At 53.7% G+C, this 19,533-nt stretch overlaps 1 protein-coding gene across 3 annotated transcripts; it reads right to left on the reverse strand.

Moving 5' to 3' along the window:
• Positions 1-863: 863 nt before the first annotated feature.
• Positions 864-17,786, reverse strand: NUP50 (nucleoporin 50). Of its 3 annotated transcripts, none has more exons than XM_004771129.3 (9): positions 17,437-17,785; positions 13,263-13,341; positions 10,767-10,850; positions 7,344-7,530; positions 5,518-6,159; positions 3,713-3,794; positions 1,903-2,021; positions 1,519-1,624; positions 978-1,222 (listed from the first exon to the last, which is right to left on the reverse strand). In XM_004771129.3, exons 2-9 carry the CDS (start codon positions 13,329-13,331, stop codon positions 1,120-1,122), a joined length of 1,392 nt encoding a protein of 463 aa, XP_004771186.1. In that variant the 5' UTR covers positions 13,332-13,341; positions 17,437-17,785; the 3' UTR covers positions 978-1,119. The 3 variants fall into 3 exon arrangements, with proteins under 3 accessions (XP_004771187.1, XP_004771186.1, XP_044939646.1); XM_045083711.1 differs by having other exon boundaries at positions 1,168-1,222; positions 1,478-1,624; positions 17,437-17,786; XM_004771130.3 differs by lacking the exon at positions 1,519-1,624 and having other exon boundaries at positions 864-1,222.
• Between the last annotated feature and the right edge of the window lie 1,747 nt (positions 17,787-19,533).

A 19,533-nucleotide genomic window follows, 5' to 3' on the forward strand; every position in this document is an offset into this window, starting at 1 on the left:
ACATACTGAGTATCTGACTTGTAAAAAAGTGGAAGCTTCAGGTTTCAAATGCAGAATATACTTCTGTCTAAAGTTAAAGGCCACACTGACGCGCACACTTGCAATTCCATTACCTTACTGCACGTTTCCAGGCTAACGCACACGAGCTCCGAGGATGCCGAGGGTTCAGCGTGGCCCAAACAGCTGAGACGTCTTCTTTCTTCCGTACTAAGCTTCAACTTTCATTTCTGCAACGGTTTGGTGTCCATGGCTCATACACGATAAGCTACCAAATTTGTGCTTTTAAACCTCATTTCTGGCAAATCCCCCTCTATTCTCTTTGGGGGGGGGAAGAGCACCTCAAGAATGAAACTACAAAACCAAAGAACAAGCTACTTGTTTCCTTTTCAAATGGAAAAGCAGTTCCTCAATCAGGTAGAGCAGCCCGCGGGGTTAAAGGGCCAAGTCTGCAAACAGAAGCTAAAACCTTTCAGGCGCAGGGGCAGCCGCCGGCCAGGTTCAGCTGCTGGAAAGCCCCGGCGACATGAGAAAGCAAAGGAAACACCTCGGTGGCGGTGGTGGCGGCGCGGTAGCAGGATTTGTTTGCAAAGAGTGCTGTTCTCCGGGGAGAATGCTGCCGGCAAGCTTCCTCCGGGACACGGGGGGCTGCCCGAAAGCCTGGCCAGCGGGAGCAGCAGACCCCAAAACCCGTGGATCGGAGCAGCCTTTGGGAAGTCTAATCGATACCCTGATTTCAGCCTATTAAGAAACCACTTGTGGTCAGTTTAATAAGTGAAAATTAAAGATCTTCCAAAAAAATGTCATTCAAACGTATTTTACACATTAGACAGTTCTTAAGAAGGGAGGATACAGGTTCTTGACACTTAACATTTAAAGGTTTTATTGGCCATATTCAGCTTCCCCACAAAGTTTTCAGTTACCTCTAAGTTCTCAGGATGTCAAAGTAAGAAGCGAAACGGACTGTGTCTAAGGGGCGGTGGGGCAGCAGCAACTCGGCGGCCATCCTAGTCCGCGCGCGTTCAGGCATCCTTTTTCTCCAGTAAGATTCTGTGCAACTCATCCGCGTCGTCGCCTGTTTTTACCCGGATCAGCATGGTCACCGGGACGGCGGCGTTCTTCTCATCGACGGGCGGGTTGGGGACACACACGATCAGGACGTTGTTCTTCCCCGTCCGGGTACACGGCATGTTGGGCGGAATCAGAACGTTCAGCAGGATGTTGCCTGCAAGTCGACAAGGGGGAAAAGGGCGTGGCGGTCACACAGACGCACTCCCGGTCCCGCGGCCACGGCCTCGGCAAGCCACACCCAGAGAACGGAAGCCCTCTTGGACCGAACAGATCTAAAACTGGGAGGCGTCGGGAAGGTCGGGGGAGAAGGGCCCGGCTTCCCCGATGCAGGTGCCAGCGCGGTGTCCCGCAGACAGGCCCGCGAGGCCCCACGGCGGAGACGCTGCCTCCCGCCCGTACCCCCGCGCACCGTCACAGCGGCCAGGCCTTTGGACAGGGGCCCGTGCTCACAGCGGAGGGAGGACGCGCTGGCTCGACCCGGAGCCTTCACGAGGTCCTTCCAACGAAGGCAGAACGGTCAGCAAAGCAGCTCTCTGTGGCTCACCGGCTAAGAGCGCTACGACGGCGATGGCATCACCCACGAGTCAAGCCCACAGGAAAGAAAAAGCCGCAGAGAAGTTTCTGCAACCCGGCCCGGCGGGGCCTAGTGGTACCCACCGCTTCCTCACAGCCCAGCCCCGGCCCCCAGCCTGGGCCCCTTCCGGCGGCGGTTCTAAGCGTGAGGCTGGGGGTGCCGGCCGTGTGTGACTGGTCATTTCCTACCCGCAGCACAACCCTTCACACGGAGGACGCCCTCCTGGGGCCAGCAAGCCACCCGAGACGCGAGATGCCCACCTAGATTGGTATCTGCCCGCACCAACAGCTGCGTCTTCTGAGTGGCCGTAGGTTTTAAATGCAGGGTGCCCACACCCTTCTCTTTGAATTCGTTGTCTTTCTTGTAAAACAGCTTACACCTGTGGGGAGGAAGCAGCGAGGCCGTCAGACACCCGGCAGCAGCCAGATAGGCTAGATATGCAGCTGCTGCTCGCGTTTGTCTGCAAAGACCGGGATGAATCTTGGATTGACTCATCCTGGGTAAAACCCAAGGAAGAAAATCAGGTTAGAGAGTCTAGCGCCCTTCCCTCTTCTTCCCAATTATTAAAATAGTGGGTCACGTGGAGCATGGAAACACCACTTTCTGAAGCCCGCCTTAATCCAGCCACCACGGCAAACACGCCGCACGCCTGCCGCACTCCTCCGGCCCCGAGCTCAGGAGGCCGGTCTTGTCCTTCCGGGCACGGGAAGAATACAGGACCTTCCCCATCGCTCTTCCCTTTTCTACTTATTTTTGAATCTTCTTCAGGACTCCTTCAATTTTCATTCTCCCAAAATGCTGAAATTTTGGAAATCACTTTTTTTTAAATATAAATAATTCATTTGAGAGAGAAAGAGCACAAGCAGGGGGAGAGGGAGAAGCAGACTCCCCACTGAGCAAGGCGCCCCAATGCAGGGCTCGATCCCAGGACCATGACCTGAGCTGAAGGCAGAGCCCTCAGGCGCCCCGGAAAACACTTTTAAGATTTTACTTATTTATTTGACAGACAGAGATCAGAAGTCGGCAGAGAGGCAGGCAGAGAGAGGAAGGGAAGCAGGTTCCCCGCCGAGCAGAGAGCCCAATGCGGGGCTCCATCCCAGGATGCTGGGATCACGACCTGAGCCAAAGGCAGAGGCTTAACTGGCTGAGCCACCCAGGCGCCCCATTAAGCAAGGGCTGTAACGTAGTCCAACAGCCTCCCCAGCCTGCCGGGTCACGTATCTCCCTGGGTCATGAACACGCACATCAAACCACTGCCCGCTCCTCTGATTCATTCCAATCAGGAAATAAATCACTCCTATAGAGATCACCTGTGAAATTAAATTTAAAAAACAAGAAAAAGGAACTGTTGGACTCTTGAACGTTCTCAGAGACGACACTCGGGAATCCCACAGGCTACGGGGACTGTCAACGCGCACCGCGGGCTCCGTCCGCAATTTCTGTATTGAAAAAGACACATCTAGCGAAGGTTCTAAAATGGCACCACTGACTTTTCTGTAAATATGTTAAAAAGTACTAATTTCATTTCATTGGGATGAGATGATTCAATACTCCTCAGCTTTCTGCTGAAAGCACCAGCTCTCCTGTCAAAACACAAGTGAACAAAATCCCGACACTGCTCTCATCACCGGGGAAGAAAGGAAGAGCTGGACGCGGCAGAGCTTTTGGCTGAGAAAACCCACGAGGGCCCACCAGGTCTCCAGGACGGGAGGCCCCTCGCGACAAAGAGCAGAGGAAAGACCGAAGCGGGCGTCAGGGACCCGCCGGCTTTGTGCAGGAGGGTGCGGGGCGAAGGAAAGCCTGTTTCGAAAGCACGGCAGAAGCAAGAAAGACCAAAAATACTAGCAAAGAATAGGAAATACCCAGGAGGAAATTTCTAGAATTCATCTGTTTTCCAAAGAACCGGTCCAGAATTCCCCCTGGTTCCCATTCAGAGACCAGGCCCAGCCCGACCCCAGGACGGGCCGCTCAGCAAGTCCTGGGCGGAGGAGGCTGCCCCCAAGGCCGCCCTCCATGTCCTTCTGTGTCTGACAACACGCCCAGCGCACGGGCTCCCGGACTCTTACTTACTTTTTGGAGTAGAAAGCATCTTCTTCCTTCACTTCAGTCACTACTACTTTGGGGGGCTCGTCACTCGCCTCTTCATCTCCGCCTTTTAGAAAAACACTAACTCAGTGAAATTCAAATCAGGAGCTTAGAAACGTCACAGCAGAGGTGACTCATGCCCCAGCACCTCAATCCACAAACTGCCCGTAAGCACGCATCGACCTGGGGCGGGGGTGGGGGGCACGGGAACAACGACTCACTGAATTTTAATTATTTTGTGAAAAATTCGGGGAATTTTTAATGGAGCATGCTTCCCTCTTCTAAATGTTAATTTGGAGAAAGCCTTGGGATGAAAAACCATCCACGCTTATGACTCAGTGCAGCAATTTTAACAGAAAAATAAACACAGACTCCAGATCCCCCCCGGGAAAAGGAAAATCTGCGGCAGGCCTCTCCCGGCTCCAGCCCCGACGCTCCTGGGACGCCGTGTGCGTCACACTAAGGAATCGGTCTCAGCCATGGCCAAAGAGGAGGACAATAAAGCTGGGTACGGGGCAGGCTGTCGGCGACACCACCCTGAAGCGTGAGCAGGCCACGTCTGCGGCCCCACATCTAGAGGCTCGGGCCCCGGGCGGCCTCGAGGACTGAGCCCAGCCCCAGGGGAGATCCACAACACTCCGATGCAAAGAACGAGCCTCCGGAGAAAGATGGTCTCAGGACACACACTAAGCCAAACAGCAACTCTCAGAAAAACAATTCTGGTGCTCCAACAAGTCAAAGGGACAAGACTCAAAGTCCCGAGAAGGCAGCCGTGAACGAGGCTCTCCAGGGCAGGCCCCGGCAGTGAGACTCGAACAAGCTCTCGGTCCCTCTGGCGCGGGGAGCAGTGCAGCCACCAGACGAGCAGGAGGACTTTCTGATCAGGCACTGCGAGGGGACCGAGCCTCACTGGCGCCCCCGCACAGGCAGCCTCGCCGATCCGGGGACAGCCCGAGGAGCCGTCGTATTTAGGGCAGAGAAATAAAAGGGGAGATCTTTAGTCTGTGCTTTGCTCTGGAGGGCCCCTGCCTGAGGACGGGCTCGAAGGAATGGAAGTTTCGCTCCAGGAGAAAACGGCTGGTCTCTTCCATTCTGGAGTATCGAGAAGGGAACACCTCCTGCGAGATGTGCGTTCTAACCGCTTACAAGTGAGTGACTTCACACAACGTGTTCGCAGCCACCACGGGACGAGGAGGGCCTAGGCCACTAACCGCTCCTTCCAAAAAGCTAAGAATAGGCAGTGAAGGGCCCCGTTTGGGGCACTGATGCCACCCAAGGCAGACGCTTCTGGAAAGGTGGCTGCAGTCCAGACACATCGAGGGAAGTCCCGCCCATTCGTTCCTGCGGTGGCGCACAGTCTCCCTTTGCTATTCACAGCAGGGTACTATTTGGCCAGGAGACTTCGCCTACGACTAAACTTCCAAACACGAGACACGCCGCGGAACTGATGACCAGTTCTGTTCTTTCGGTTAAGACCCAATTCTCAATCACCGCTAATTCACTGAACTTTCTGATGTGCAAAACCATGCATCTGATCCTTTTCCAAGTCGCTGTGCCCGACACCGAAACAGCCGTCACTCTTACTCACACTCGCAGCGCTCACGGCAGCGCCACGCACCAGCTCGGACTTCATCAGGACGGAAACGCCAGACTCGCGTGTCCGAGAGCACGTCCGGGCAGCGGCGAGTCCCACCGTGATTCCCGAGGCCCCCGAACCGCAAAGTCACGTTCGTGCCGCTAAACCCGAATTCGGTTCCGAGACAGACTAGGAGGGTAAACTCTGTTATTACCTTTGCAGTCGCTAGTGCCGCCTTCGGCCTGTACCTCCAACGTTTTCGCGGAAAACGGTGAAGACGCTGGTTTATTCTGGGTCAGATCTTTGCCAAAGAAACTGGAGTTTCCTGAAGAGAACGAAAACCCAGTCAGGGGGCCGGAGTTCGGGGAGCCCAGGACAGACCCGTCGATCTTCTTGCCGAAGCTGAACGAGGCACTTGCGGCTCCCGCGGGCGGCTCCGTCTTCCTCTCGGCGCCGTCCTCTGCCCTGCCGCCGGCGAACGGGAACGCCGAGTCCTGCTGCGGCTTCGCGGCCCCAAACAGGGAAGGGGACTGGGTGGCCAGCGGCACTGGACCGGCCTCACGCTCGGAGCCCCGGCCACCACCGCTCCCGTGCTGCTGCTCGATCCCCGCCAGGTGTCTCTCGTAGTCTCTGAAGATGGGCGTCAGGTCGCACAGCGGGTTGGCGTTCACGTGCTTCGCGATCCAGTCCCGCACGGAGCAGTTGAGGGCCGCCAGCTGCTTGTGGTAGGCGCTCCGGGGGCAGGCGGCGCCAGACGGGGGGCCGGAAGAGGAGGGCTGCGGACTGTCCCCGTTGGTTTTGGGAGTTAAAACCTTCTTATCCACCAAGGAGGTAGGACCATTTGCAGCCACGGATCCTACAGGGAAATTAAAGGTTGAAGAGTTTACTGAGGCCCTGATTTGATTATATGACCTGGGTTTGTGCGCTGTTCTGTCTTCCTGTCTTCTGCTTTTACTGTGTCCCGTGTTTCTGTGACAGTTCAGGAAGTATGTGCACAGCGAATATTTAGGATCACAAAATATCTGTGATCACAAAAACCAAGAACACAGTCTATGATGTGCTTGCATTAAACTTCTACAGTTTAAAATAATCTTTTCCTTGAAAAGGAGGCTGGCTTCCCCCGGAACTGTCACAATAGTTAGTACAAAACTTAACCCCTCAGGTTGTAGGGATGAACATACATTAATGCAGACAAAACCTTAACAGAAAGTGCCGGCTTAATCACACTACACGCTCCACCTCATTAAAACAAAACAGTATAGGGGCGCCTGCGGGGCTCAGTGGGTTAAGCCTCTGCCTTCGGCTCAGGTCATGATCTCAGGTCCTGGGATCGAGCCCCGCATCGGGCTCTCTGCTCGGCGGGGAGCCTGCTTCCCCCTCTCTCTCTGCCTGCCTCTCTGCCTACTTGTGATCTCTCTCCGTCAAATAAAAATCTTTAGAAAAACAAAACAAAACAGTAAACAGTTAAAATTACTAGCTAAGCGTAATCCAACCAGCCAGGATCGCTTCTGAAAACCAAAGACAGGAGCCCGTGAGTCCGTTCTCTGTTGCTGATCCCAAGAGTTCTGGACCAAGTCTCTCAAAACAGGATCAGGCCATCACATCCCCAGTGAAATCAATCTAGGGGGAGGACCCAAAAGATCCTCGCAGGTGTGGGCAAGTCCCTGGTACACAGAGAACAAGTGAGACAGGGGAGGCAGGTCTTTATGGAGGGTCCACGGAGAGCTTCCTCTTCTCCTTTCCCCCACAGGTCAGTTCCGAGGGTCGTTCTCATTTCACAGTCCAAGGTTTGGAGGTTAAGAGGCTAAGGAACTTGACCAGGGTCGCAGGGCCAATGACCTGGGTCTGTTCTGGCTCAAAAGCCCGCACTCTACTCACTCTGCAAAAAGTCAACATCTCCCTAATTTCCCTTTCATTACCATGCTGTTTCTGCTCATGTCACTCCAGGACCCAGATGAAGTACAAGGAACACATCGTTGCCAAGTTATTTTCCCAACAGTCTTTACACAGATGTGAGTGTGGGGAGAAGAACCTACTCACCGAAGGCCGCCTTGCTCTCCGTGGCTGCCCTGGCGCCGGAGAAGGGAGGGGCGCTGTTCACGCCGCTTCCATTCGACAGCCCTTCCAAAGGCTTCCCTCCAGCACCGTTGCCAAATCCAGAAAACCCGCCTCCTCCAGAAGGTACAACCAAGCCTTTAAAACCTTTAAAGGCCCCTCCACTATCGGACTGAAACAGAGAGAGAACACACGCTAGATGATGACTCAATGCTTCCCAGATAAATAAGCAAGTCCACAACAGTGTCGTGTCCGCTGAGCAGCACCCAGAATGCTTACGGGGCCAGCACCGAGGAACGGGAGCAGCCGGCGCAGAGACAGGACCTGAGCCCGACTTAACTCGCTGTGACAGCTCTGCAGCCCAAAGCTGCCTTCCTGACAGTCAGGAAGATAGGGAAACTTGTGCAGTGAAACTTGTTTTTAAAAATATATTTAAGGTACAGAAGGCAAAAAAAAGACTGATGCAATGAATTTGTGCACACAGCCTCAGAATTAGGACTGAAAATATTCTAAAACGACTAAACCCCTAATGAAGCATTTTTCTTACACCACTCCAGCCCAAACCATTAGTCTAAGGGAGCTGTAGAAGTATCAGGCCAGGCTGACGGATCAAAGTATCTTTACCCTTCCTCCCAGGACTTCCTAAAGCATTCCTGTAGCTTTTAGCTTCTGGCAACGTGAGTGGACTCTCAAATCTAGACCTTCCCTTGGCTGAGAAATCCAGAGGCAGCATTTTCTTCTCGATTTTCTCCCTGCTTCCATCAGCAAGGTCCTTCTAGTAGACCTTGCCCCCAGCCGCTGGATTCCTCCCATCTCCAACCCACGATGCTCTGGAAATGTCTGGCCCTCCCTGTGAGCGTCTACACCCGCTCTCCGCCCCTGCAAACTCTCGGGAGGAATGTTCCCCAGTTTACATTGCTCTGCTGAAGGCCCCTTCCCCCCCGCCCCCCCATTCAAGACTAGTTACACCACAGTGGGCATGATCTGCTTCCTGGATCCAAGCTCTAAGGGGGGCTCTAGGAAACGTTCTCGGAAACACATCACGGAATCCGTGCTTCCAAACATCCAAGGGAGTGCACAAACCTTCCATTTTTCACCCAAATGAATTATAATCAGAAGCTCACAAAAATATTACTTCAACCAGAAACTCTTCATTTTCTGAATGGGCTGGTTAGCCTAATAATACTGTAGTTTTCAAAAAACACAAAAGTTTCAATCACATCCACAGAAATTTCAGATGGTTACTCACCAGATACAATTATGGCAATAAAATTAGGCCCAAAAGGCAAACACCTTAACTTGTATGAATTTTAACATGTGTAATAAATGTGCCTTAGGCCCTGACGCTTTCATTTGATTTGATCATTCACTATCCCGAAGACCACAAACGGACAGCTACCATCCTGCAACGGCTTTCCACGGGCAAAGCTGAAAGCGGTGAGTGGCTCCTCAGAGCCTGTTATTCTGCAGGAGATTTAAAAGCACCCAGCCAGGCTGGGTGCCTGGGTGGCTCAGGTCATGCCTGCCTTCAGCTCAGGTCATGGTCTCAGGGTCCTGGGATCAAGCCCCAAATCCGGCTCTCTGCTCAGCAGGAAGGCTGCTTCCCCTTTTCTCTGCCTGCCTCTGCCTAATTGTGATCTCTGTTTGTCAAGTAAATAAATAAATAAAATCTTTTTAAAAATCAATAAAAGCCACAGGCTATTCATAGTGATTTTAGAAACTGTTAATAGCAAATTGGTTCTAGGATTATCACAAAAAGTGAAGAACCACTGATTTAAAAAAAAGAACAGAAGTCACCCAGAAAAAGGACAGAAGTGAATGAGAAGCCGTCTGCCTGGGCCCCACGGAATGGACATGCTCCCGGGCCTGCCAGTCTCCCTCTCTCATTTCCCTCCATGGCACTTAGAGAAGAAAGACAAAAACTCAGTGTGTCTCTTCCATCATCACGATGTGAGCTCCACAGGGCATGGATATTTCACTTACTCCCGTTTTTACCCACCAATGTATCTCTAGCGCTTAGCAGGTCTGTTGAATGAATGGCCAAAACCACAAGAGGCGACCCCGGACTAATGTGGGGGGCAGGTGTGCCGACCCCCTCCCTTATTAATCACCCCTCACCCCCCGCATATAAATGGACCCAAGCAATTCAAACCCATGTTGTTCAACAGTCAACTCTATGGGAAAAGGCACATTTCGGCACTGAAGCAGATGACATAACATTTAATTTCTTACTATTCAAGCTCTAAAAGTTATAGCTGAAATGATCATGGAGATTTCAACCATCCATGTTCATTTCCTTTAACAGCCAGAGGGCTCCCCCACCCCCTTCCCTTGGGCCAAGATTGGATTGTGGTCTACATGGTTTCTACCTCTTCACCGGGACTCCCGAGAGGCACCATCCCTCCTCGAGCGCTCTTCCTTCCTCTGGCTTCTCAGTCTACGGCACGAGCTGCCGCTCTCAGCTTACACCCCGGTTGCAATGTCCGGCATGGTGGCGACTCCCAGAGCTGCATCCAGCAGTCACCCCTCCTCCTGCACCAGGTAGCCACCCATATATACACAGTGGTCTCCTACAGAACCTCACTGCGATTTACCCCAGGCCCTTAAAATACATTTTCCCAAGTAAACCAATCACTTCCGCCCTAATTAAGCTGTCCTTCCCCCGTTGTAGCTTTTCCATGAGGGAGCCATCCGGCATCACTACATCCAACCCGACATCAGTCTTTAAGATTGAAATTGACCAGAGGAAATGACAGGGCCACCACAAAGGTGTCACTGCATAGGCTCCTTCCGGCTGCCACGCAGGGCGTGCACACCAGCTCCTCCAGCCTGACAACAGACGGCCAGGCCACCCAGCCAGCTCGCAGGCATCTAGAACGTGTCTGAGGGCTGAGGACTATACCAGGGAAGCGTTATTAAATGCGGAGTGATGGCTGAATGCAGACCATGTGACTTCAAGAGTTACGACTCATCTTTAACCCTTGTGAATACTTGGAAATACTGTAGCACACTACATTAGGAAGAAAATCTACATGCGAAATGCTTCCCTTACAGCTAACAGACAGCCCCCAGCCCCCCACCACACGCCTCAATGCCAGGGAGCAGAGGCAGCGCGAGAACACCCTGCATTCCCCTCCCTCATTCCACCTGTCGCCCACTCCTCCTCCTCCCGCCCCTCGGCTCGCATCTGGCTAGCTCTACACGGGACTGCCACAGCTGGATAAGGGGCGCCTCATACTTCTTGTTCTCTATCTCCCACGGTCCACCTGGTCCACCTCAAGGGTTTTCACAAGTAGAGAAAGCATCAGAAGAAGCATTTATCGACCTGACGGCTCCCAGAGGTAGAAAGGCTCTGCAATTAGAAATCAAATTAGTGTTTAACACCAAAAGTGATAAGAAAACACTCACTTCAAATCCAACATTTCTACGCTTTGCTTTCTTTATGGCTCTATTCTTCAAGACTTCCTCACTGGCCACGGAGAACGTTCCCACCTGCAGGTACACACATTAAACAGCAGTAAGAGAAGGCCCAAAACGAGAAGAAACGCTAACCAAAACGCTTGACAAACGTATCCTAGTATCTGCCGGTTTTAAAGTACTGTGAATACTGTAACAGATTATGGAGAGGGCACCTGCGACAGAGCTGACGTCTGTTATCTATCTTGTGACTCCCGAAGCTACTCAGGTGAGTCCGAAACCCTCCAGATCTATGTAAACCCAGGCTTTGAATCACAGTCCAGAGGACAGCACACAGGAAAGTGCTGACAAGGCTGAGACCGTCAAAAGTCTCTAGAGGGGTGCCTGGGGGCTCACTCGGTTAAGACTCTGACTCTTGATTTCAACTCAGGTCATGATCTCAGGGTTGTGGGATCGAGCCCCATGCTGGGCTCCGTCCTCGGTGTGGAGTCGGCCTGACACTGTCGCTCTCGCTCTGCACCCCTCCCCAATCTGAAAGTAAGTAAATCAGGGACACCTGGGTGGCTCGGTGGGTTAAAGCCCCTGCCTTCGGCTCAGGTCATGATCCCAGGGTGCTGGGATTGAGTCCCACATCGGGCTCTCTGCTCAGCAGGGAGCCTGCTTCCTCCTCTCTCTCTGCCTGCCTCTCTGTGTACTTGTGATCTCTGTCAAATAAATAAATAAAATCTTAAAAAAATAATAAAAGTATGTAAATAAGATGTTAACAAAAACAAGTTTGGTAGGAAACTATTCAGGACAAGTTCTTTGAATTTCAAATATATTCAAAGATACGAATATAACTTAGAATAAAAATCCACTTTTAGGGGTGCCTGGGATCCCAGGGTCCTGAGATCGAGCCCCACGTCGGGCTCTCTGCTCAGCAGGGAGCCTGCTTCCTCCTCTCTCTCTGCCTGTCTCTCTACCTACCTACTAATAAAATCTTAAAAAAACAAAACAAAACAAAACAAAACAACCAGTTTTAAGCAGCAAAAATCTGGTCTTCAAAGGCAAAAGATACCTTAAAGATCATTAACAGTGGGTAACAGAGCCAGTCATAAGATCCTAGATTTTATGATTGCAGTTACCAAAAAAAAAAGAGTTTGTATTTATCAATAGGCACTTGATTTTTAAGAGAAACCTTGTCCATCTGCCCGTCATCTTGGAGACACCGGCACACGCTGGGCTCGAAGCGACCCCGTGGCAGCTGCTGCTCATCCCACGGCTGACAGAGCTCTGCCTGCCGTCGGGAATTGGCTGAGTATCTTTTATTTCAACCCTCCTTCTACCCTGCAGGGCTGGCATAAAATACTTCCTGTAAGAAACGGTCTCTGTAGTTATCTCAGAAAATGTTAAACTCCGAGATCGCTGCACTAAAGAGCAGGGCCCATCTGGCTGTGTGTGTCCTGAATTCAGGGCAAGGTCCTTTCGGACTCACTTTCGCTCCTGCAATATGTCACGTCAAAGCAAATCACTAGTCAGTTACCATAAATTGTACAGGCACAGAATGTAACACTGTGCATAAGACCCGGAGAAAGTTTCCAAGGAGTTGGTTCAAAAGCACCAAGCCAGTTAGGAATATTAAAAACCTTGTCAAGATATTAATATACTTGTGATTTTGGTTTCCCTCAACATACTAATACGTTTGTGTGCACAGGGGAAAACGTTCATACCACAAGACAGATTCGGAAAAAAGGAAGGTGGTTTAGGAATAAGCTTGGAACACACTTCTTCTTTTTTTTCCCCTTAAACCTAGCACTATTCTGCTAACTCAAAAGGCTAACTTGGTTACAGATTTCCTCAGTGAACTGGCCAGGGAGGCTCAAACTGCTGATGAGGCACAAAAAGGCAGCTGTGTTCTACAATTTGGAAGAGAAAAATTAAAATATTTCCTCAGGGAAGACCACTTTTATTTTGTTAGGAAAGAAACTAGGCCACTCTAAATTCCATCCCAATTATTGCAATTTGGGGGAGCGGGGAGGTCTGAGATCCGTGTGAACATGAAAGAAGACAGGCCTCCAAGAGGCTTTAGAGCACAGGCGGCACCTCGATCTGAAATCTCCAATTGCGGGGATGACAGACTGAGATGCACGTGGTGGGGAACCGCGGCTCGAGTATGAGCACCGGCGCCTTGGGGAGCTCACGACTAGAACGCTTACTCACTCTTCCGTCTTGACTAAAACTACGGGTTTAGAATGCAGGAAGTACATGACATTCAGGAAGGTGCTTCTGCGAAACTGCAGAATATTTCAGGAGCAGGCGCTGGCAGAAAAGACCCCCAAATGTAATGAACTCATTTCTAAACTAACAGGTCATAACAGACCAAACTATTTTCTGCTCAGGCTGTTCTTTAAAAGACCTTTTAATTTTACTACAAAATCTTCCTGAGGAATCCCAGAATGAATTGAAATTGAGAAGCGGCAGGAAATCATTCTTGGGGAAGGAGCTTACCTCTTCTGCTTCGTCTTCTTGATCCCAGTTCCGATCTGTCAATTCCTTCTCAGCAATCCTCTTGGCCATATTTTCAAACCTAAGTTAAAAGTAGAAAGAAGTGAAGCGTCCTTTTCTAGACCAAGATATAAGAACTTACAAAGAATTTTTTTTTTTAAGATGTACTGACTTATCTGAGAGAGAGAAGGCGCACAAGCAGGAAGGGGAGAGGGAGAGGATCCGAGCAAGCAGGAAGCCTGCCGAGGAGCGTGATCCCACGACCCTAAGATCATGACCTGAGACAACCCCAAAAGTCTGATGGCTTAACTGACTGCACCACCAGGTTTCTCAAGAATTTACAAAAAATTTTTACAAAGAATTTTAAAAATTCACTCTAGCATGAAATAAGATTATAAAAAAAAAAAACAACCCAAACCCATTCCTGATCAGTGGGAAGGGCCTTCATGAGCACTGACAGCGGTACATATCGCAATGAAGGAATACAGAAGGAGGCAGTGCAGGTCTTCTAAGAACACTGGCACTCTTTCTGCAAAACCCTAAACCGGCTCCATTTGAAAAAAAAAAAAAATTAAAACAAAACACTAACTTTTAAAAATCTGAAATCTTAAGTACTATATATATCATCAACAAGCACTTACTTTATTCTATGCTGAGTAGCAATTACAGTCTTGCTACGGGCAAAACATTTTAAATACTTAAAATCCTCTTAAAGACAATCCAGTAAAGAAGTTCATCTTTAGATAAGAACGTTAACAAGGCACTGGAAATACTTTCACCGCAAAGTACTGGTCTTTAGGCTACAGACAGTTGATAGAAATAAATTTCCCAAGACTGAATGAACATTTAATTACCCCAAAGTGTATATTGTTAAGCCAGAATATCATTTACAAGTTCAAAGAATAAGCCATCGCTCCGCTCCTCTAAAGCCGTGTCACAGGAGGAGGAGACGAGGACTGACAGTTTTCTCTCCCCAGGACACAAGCACCTAACCTAGCCAGAGAGGGGGCTACTGCCCATCCCTTACAATCCGCAATGTTTTCTGATCCTAATATATATTCTTTGCTATAAACAACAAAATTAGTACAACAACCAACATTAGTACAACAACCAACAACTCAACTCCATTTTGAGTGCTGGCCTGGCTGTTTTCTAACTCACCAGTCAAATGGACCAAAAAACCCCTCCAATTCCTCTGTTGCCCATCCTGCCCGGGGCAAGTACCCAGTTCCTTCAGGGTTCCTAAAACCTGTCTGGACTCCTGATGTTCTCTGCTCGCTCTCACTTATCCCAACACCACAAACCACCAGAGTCCGATCGTAGAATTTTGTGGTCATTAAGACACACATTCACACATTGCCCATTTCTCTTTTGTATCTACGAAATTAAATTAAATGCTGACATTCCGAAGTCCTTCAAATTCTAACCCCCAACAGAGTAATTACAAAGGGAACTGTCAGCTTTTTTTTTTTTTAAGATTTTATTTATGTATTTGACCGAGAGACAGACAGATCACAAGTAGGCAGAGAGGCAGGCAGAGAGGGAAGCAGACTCCCTGCTGAGCAGGGAACCCAACGTGGGGCTCGATCCCAGGACCCTGAGATCATGACCTGAGCCAAAGACAGAGGCCTGACCCACTGAGCCACCCAGGCCAGCTTTTAATAGTCTAATACCACCTGAACTTTTACTTTACACATATGTCCAGGGTTTTTTTCCTAATGGTAAAATCATTGGTTTTAACAGCCATAATGCTAATAATGAAGTATGACACTCAGCCATTACCTGCAAATCCCCCTTTTTAAGGTCTCCCCCCCCCCCCAAATACGCGGTCAAGTTTTGCCATTAATCCTGGTCACTCAAACAAAAGCAAACAAGGGACCTTCTGACGTAGCTCCTTACTGAACTTGGGCTGTTCAGAGGCGGGGGTCTGGGGGTGGGGGGTGGGGACACGACTCTCCCCGGTCAGTAACGAACACCTCCACCAGGGGGCGGAAGAGGCGGGAAGGTCCCGTTTCGCTACGATCTATAGTAAGTTACTAAGGCAAGAAAGTGGGGGAGCGGGAAGTGCAAACAGCGCAGTGACACTGTAACATCTAACTGGGGCCCCCAAGTGAGATAACCGGTGGAGTAAAGCCACCAACACTACGGAGGCTGCTTCCCCAGGTCACCGTACTTCTGTAAGGTGACCTGACCACAGGGCAGGACCTCTTGCTTACTGCCCCTCCTGGGGTCCCAAACCCGCCCGCTCTCAGCAGGCTCTCCAGCAGTCACCCAGCTTCCTGCCAGACCTCCCGCAAGTTATCTGAGTGCTGTGCTCACGTTCTCCATCTGAGGAAGGTGCTGTGAAAATTAAGGAAGATAGAGAAAAACCTTGGTTCAGAACGGTGCCTGGAGCACAGAAGGGCTTCACGAATATTATTAAAGAAACAAGTTTTGCTAGAAGCAAAGGCTATAAAATATTAGTTCTCCTCAAAATGGTAAAAAGCACAGGGTAGGAAAAGAGACTCAATTATGAGCCAGGCTTTAAAATACATTTTAGCACCGTCCATATTTTATTTCAAAGCAAGATGCTCCAGACAATATATACATAGTTTTTTAAATGCAAGAAGAGGAAGGGAAAAAAACCAAAATCTCTGCAAAGTACTCAGGACAAGGCCAGGCACCCAAAGAGTCTTAAGTCCTGGCTATTTTTTTTTTTTAAGATGTTATTTCTTTATTGGAGAGGGAGACAGTGAGAGTGAGCATGAGAGGGGAGAAGGTCAGAGGGGGAAGCAGGGTCTCCTAGAGCCGGGAGCCCGATGCGGGGCTCCATCCCGGGACTCCTGGATCATGACCTGAGCGGAAGGCAGTTGCTTAACCAACTGAGCCACCCAGGCGCCCAGTCCTGGCTGTCATTAGGAATCTGGGGGAGCCTGGCTAGCTGAGTGGGTGGAGCATGCGATTCTCCATCTGGGGGGTTGTGAGTTCGAGCCCCAGGACAGATTACGGTAAAAATAAAATCTTAAAAAACGTTTTTTTAAAGTGAAGATTGGGGTTAAAAGGGCAGTAAATTTTAAAATGCTTCCTAGGTATGAAGCAGTGATAGAACATTGAGAGTTTCCATAGTTGGAGAAAGCTGTTACTCGTGCCCGGCGAGTTACGTGGTCTGGGCCACCAGGTACTGCCTCACGCTCCGGGATGAACCTCCGTCAACACCAGGTCACCCTAAGATGGAAACAGAAGTGACCGTGCTCGACAGAGAGGAGAGGACGAGGACAAGGGGGCGGACCCCGGAGGCGGAGACGCTAGGGAAGAACCAAGTCTCAAAATTTCCTCGCGGAACAGAGGGAAGGGGCGATCAACAGCCCGACACGCACTGCGGGATGGGAGGCCACGCCGAAGGGGCAGTGCAGGGAGCGAGCGGGGCGAGGGGAGCCAGCCAAGGAGGAAGCGGTCCCGAGGGGAAGCGCTGGGAAGTCAACCGAGATGGGCCAAGCCGGGATAGCCTCTGCCCAATCCGGCCTCTGCCTCCGCCGGGGCCGCGGGGGCCCCGCAGCCGGGAGAGCCTCACCCAAATTGGGCGCCGCAACCGCGACAGGTCGGCCCCGCGCCGGCTTCACGACCAGCACCGACCGCGCGCCGCTGCGGCCATCCCGCCCCACCCCGCCCGCTGACCCCTACCGCCCCGCGGCCCGGGCCCCTCAGCCCTCTCCCGCAGCCCAGGTCCGAGTCCCGCATCCGGATCCCGGGTTCCTCCTCTCAGGCCCGGGCCCCTCGCCCCTCTCCTCCAGCCCGGGGTCCCCCTTCCAGGTCCGAGTCCCGCGCCCTGACCCCGGCTCCTCCAGCCCACGATCCCCCTTCCACGCCCAGGGACTCTACCTCGTCCGACCCCGGGCGGCTCCTGCCCAAGCCTGGGCCCCGCAGCCCGGCTCCTCCAGCTCGGGGGGCCCCTTCCAGGTCCGAGTCCCGCGCCCTGACCCCGGCTTCCTCCTCTCCTGGCCCGGCTCCCTCACCCGACTCCTCCAGCCTACGATCCCCCTCCCAGGCCCAGGTACTGCGTCTGACCCCGGGTTCCACCTCCCCAAGCCCGGGCCCCGCAGCCCGCCCCCCCCTTCCAGGCCCACCCCGGTGCCAGGACCCCGGCGCCCCTCCCCGGGAGCGGCCCCTTCCCCTGCCACGCTGCCCGCCTGCCTCTCACCTCCAGGCCGGCCGCCGCGGCACTCGCGGGGCTGTGGCTGCGGCGAGAGCCGGGTGAACGACCGCGAGCGGGTGCGAGGTTGCAGCCGCGGGCCTCGGGTGGGAAGCGGCCGCTGCTCGCCCGGAGGAGCGCGCCGGGTCGCTTCCGGTGCGCCGAGATTCTCGAAGAACTTGGTGGTCAGCAAGCCCGGGGTCTCCAACACCATGTCCTCCAGGGGCCTCGCCTCTCTGTGTTCGGCCGTGAGGGAGAGCAGGAAGCTCAACCAGAGACCGCGCGCAGAACAGCGCCCAGCGCGCCCCAGGCCGCCATTTTATAACTCCAACCTACCCACCCGCCCCCACCCCCCGCCTAAACCAACTCTATACAGAGGGAGAAAAGAAACGCCCGCGTCCAGCTACTGCGCAAGCGCGCCGGTGCTTCAGCGAGCAGTACTTCCCTCGGCGAGCAGTACCTCCTTCCGCGGTCTGCGGAGCGTCGCGCCGCGCAGGCGCTCAGCTGCCTGGAAACCGTTGCCGGGAGGCGCGCGCCGTCTCGCGCATGCGCGCGCATGCGTGCACTGACGCACGCGCGGGCCTCCGCGGGGGAGCCGGCGCCCGCGGCGGGAGTGTCTGCGCGGCGGTCACGTGTCAGCGGCCGGACGCGTCCGCTCCGCGGCTTCCGCGCGGGTCGCTGGAGAGGACGAAGCGGGTCCAGAAGCGCTCGTGACGGCGTGGCCCGCCAGTGAGCGCGGTCGGGGCTCGGGTGTTCCGTGCGAGGTGCTGAGAAGAGGCCGGCGGTGCTCGGGAAACGTGAGTGGCATCGGGTGCTCGGCGTCGCCATCCTGTCCCCGAGAGCTGCCCCCCGCGACCCCGCCTGGATGGCCCGCGCCGTGCCGGGCCGCCGAGGGCAGGGCGGCCTGGGACTGCGGAGCGCCGAAGACCGGCCCGGGTGGTGGCGGAGGAGAACCGGACCCCCCGGCCATCCCGCCGGTGTCCGCCTTCCGCAGTGGCCGCCGTAGAGGCGGAGCGACGCGCTCCGATCGCGCGGGGAGTTGGGATCCTCGAAGAGGAGTCGCGCCGCGGGACCGAAGCGGGTGTTGCCGTCTCTGGTCGGGAAACTCCGGCGTAGCCGCGGGGCTCGGGGCTCGGGCCGGGCGGGGGCCGGTGCCGCGGCGGAGCGACTCGGGGGCGCGACCTGCCCGCGGCAGCGGGGCGCGAGACTGTCCGCCGCGGGCGCCGGGGCACCAGGCCCCGCGGGATCTAACCGGGAAACGTGCTTCGGAAGAGGAGCGTCGCGGGAGCCGCGGGAGAGCGAGGTGGTGACGGCTCGGGCTGCGGAAACCTCGCGGAGTGCGCGGCTCCCCTGTCGAAACCGGTGTGCTCGCGGTGCCCCGTGCGACGGGGCCCGCCCGGAGAGCCCGTCCCCGGGCCGCGGTGTCCGGGCCGCCGGACCGGCTGCACGGCGCGCGGAACGGTCAAGACCAGGGGGCGCCCGCGGTGGACGTTTAAAGTCCAGGCAGGTTTCCTGCCCGTGGCGGTGGGACTTCCGCGAGGAACAGAACGCCGAGGGGGCCGGGTGTTTGGCTCTTCCCCTGAGGATCGCCGGGGGCAGCGGCGTCCTGCCGGGGGCTGGCTGGCGTCCGCGCGGCGCGTGTGAACTGCGGAGCCCTGCGGACCGCGCGTGCAGCCAGGCGTGTGAGCCGTGTGCCACCGCGTGGTCTCCGGGGGCGCGCTCTGGTGTCCCGTTTCCATCATCGGAAGGAGAATTGGCCGTAGAGCCCCTTCGGGAGGACGGGAGACTTGCCGGAACCGTCCGTCTGATTAGTGCCAAGGCCCGGGTCTCACTTCCAGCCCGGGGTCCCTTTGCACAGCCACGGAATGCCGAGGGTCGGGGACTCCACAGCTATTTGGTGTCAAGCCCGAAGAGGCCACTCAGCTCTTCGTCTCCCCAGGTCCCCGCCCACACTTCGCAGTGACTGTTGTGCACGCTCCTCACTAAACCTTTCCAGCCACCTCCCGACCCCCAGTCGCACCTCCGGCTTGACCGTTCTGAGTGCACTGGAGGCACCTTACCCTGAGAGGAAGAAGGGGTATCCCAGACTCTGCCGAGCTCCTTTCT

This window comes from Mustela putorius, unplaced genomic scaffold (assembly GCF_011764305.1).
Source record: "Mustela putorius furo isolate JIRA1106 unplaced genomic scaffold, ASM1176430v1.1 tig00000738_pilon_pilon_pilon, whole genome shotgun sequence".
Lineage (NCBI taxonomy): Eukaryota > Metazoa > Chordata > Mammalia > Carnivora > Mustelidae > Mustela > Mustela putorius.

What these genes read in the sequence shown, in the direction of transcription:
- NUP50 (XM_004771129.3), bottom strand. Translation starts at nt 13,331, where the DNA reads ATGGCCAAGAGGATTGCTGAGAAGGAATTGACAGATCGGAACTGGGAT. An exon ending in AAGAAGACGAAGCAGAAGAG is followed by an intron (nt 10,851 to 13,262) that starts GTAAGCTCCTTC and finishes GTGTACCTGCAG; the next exon opens with GTGGGAACGTTCTCCGTGGC. An exon ending in GGAGAGCAAGGCGGCCTTCG is followed by an intron (nt 6,160 to 7,343) that starts GTGAGTAGGTTC and finishes ATTTCCCTGTAG; the next exon opens with GATCCGTGGCTGCAAATGGT.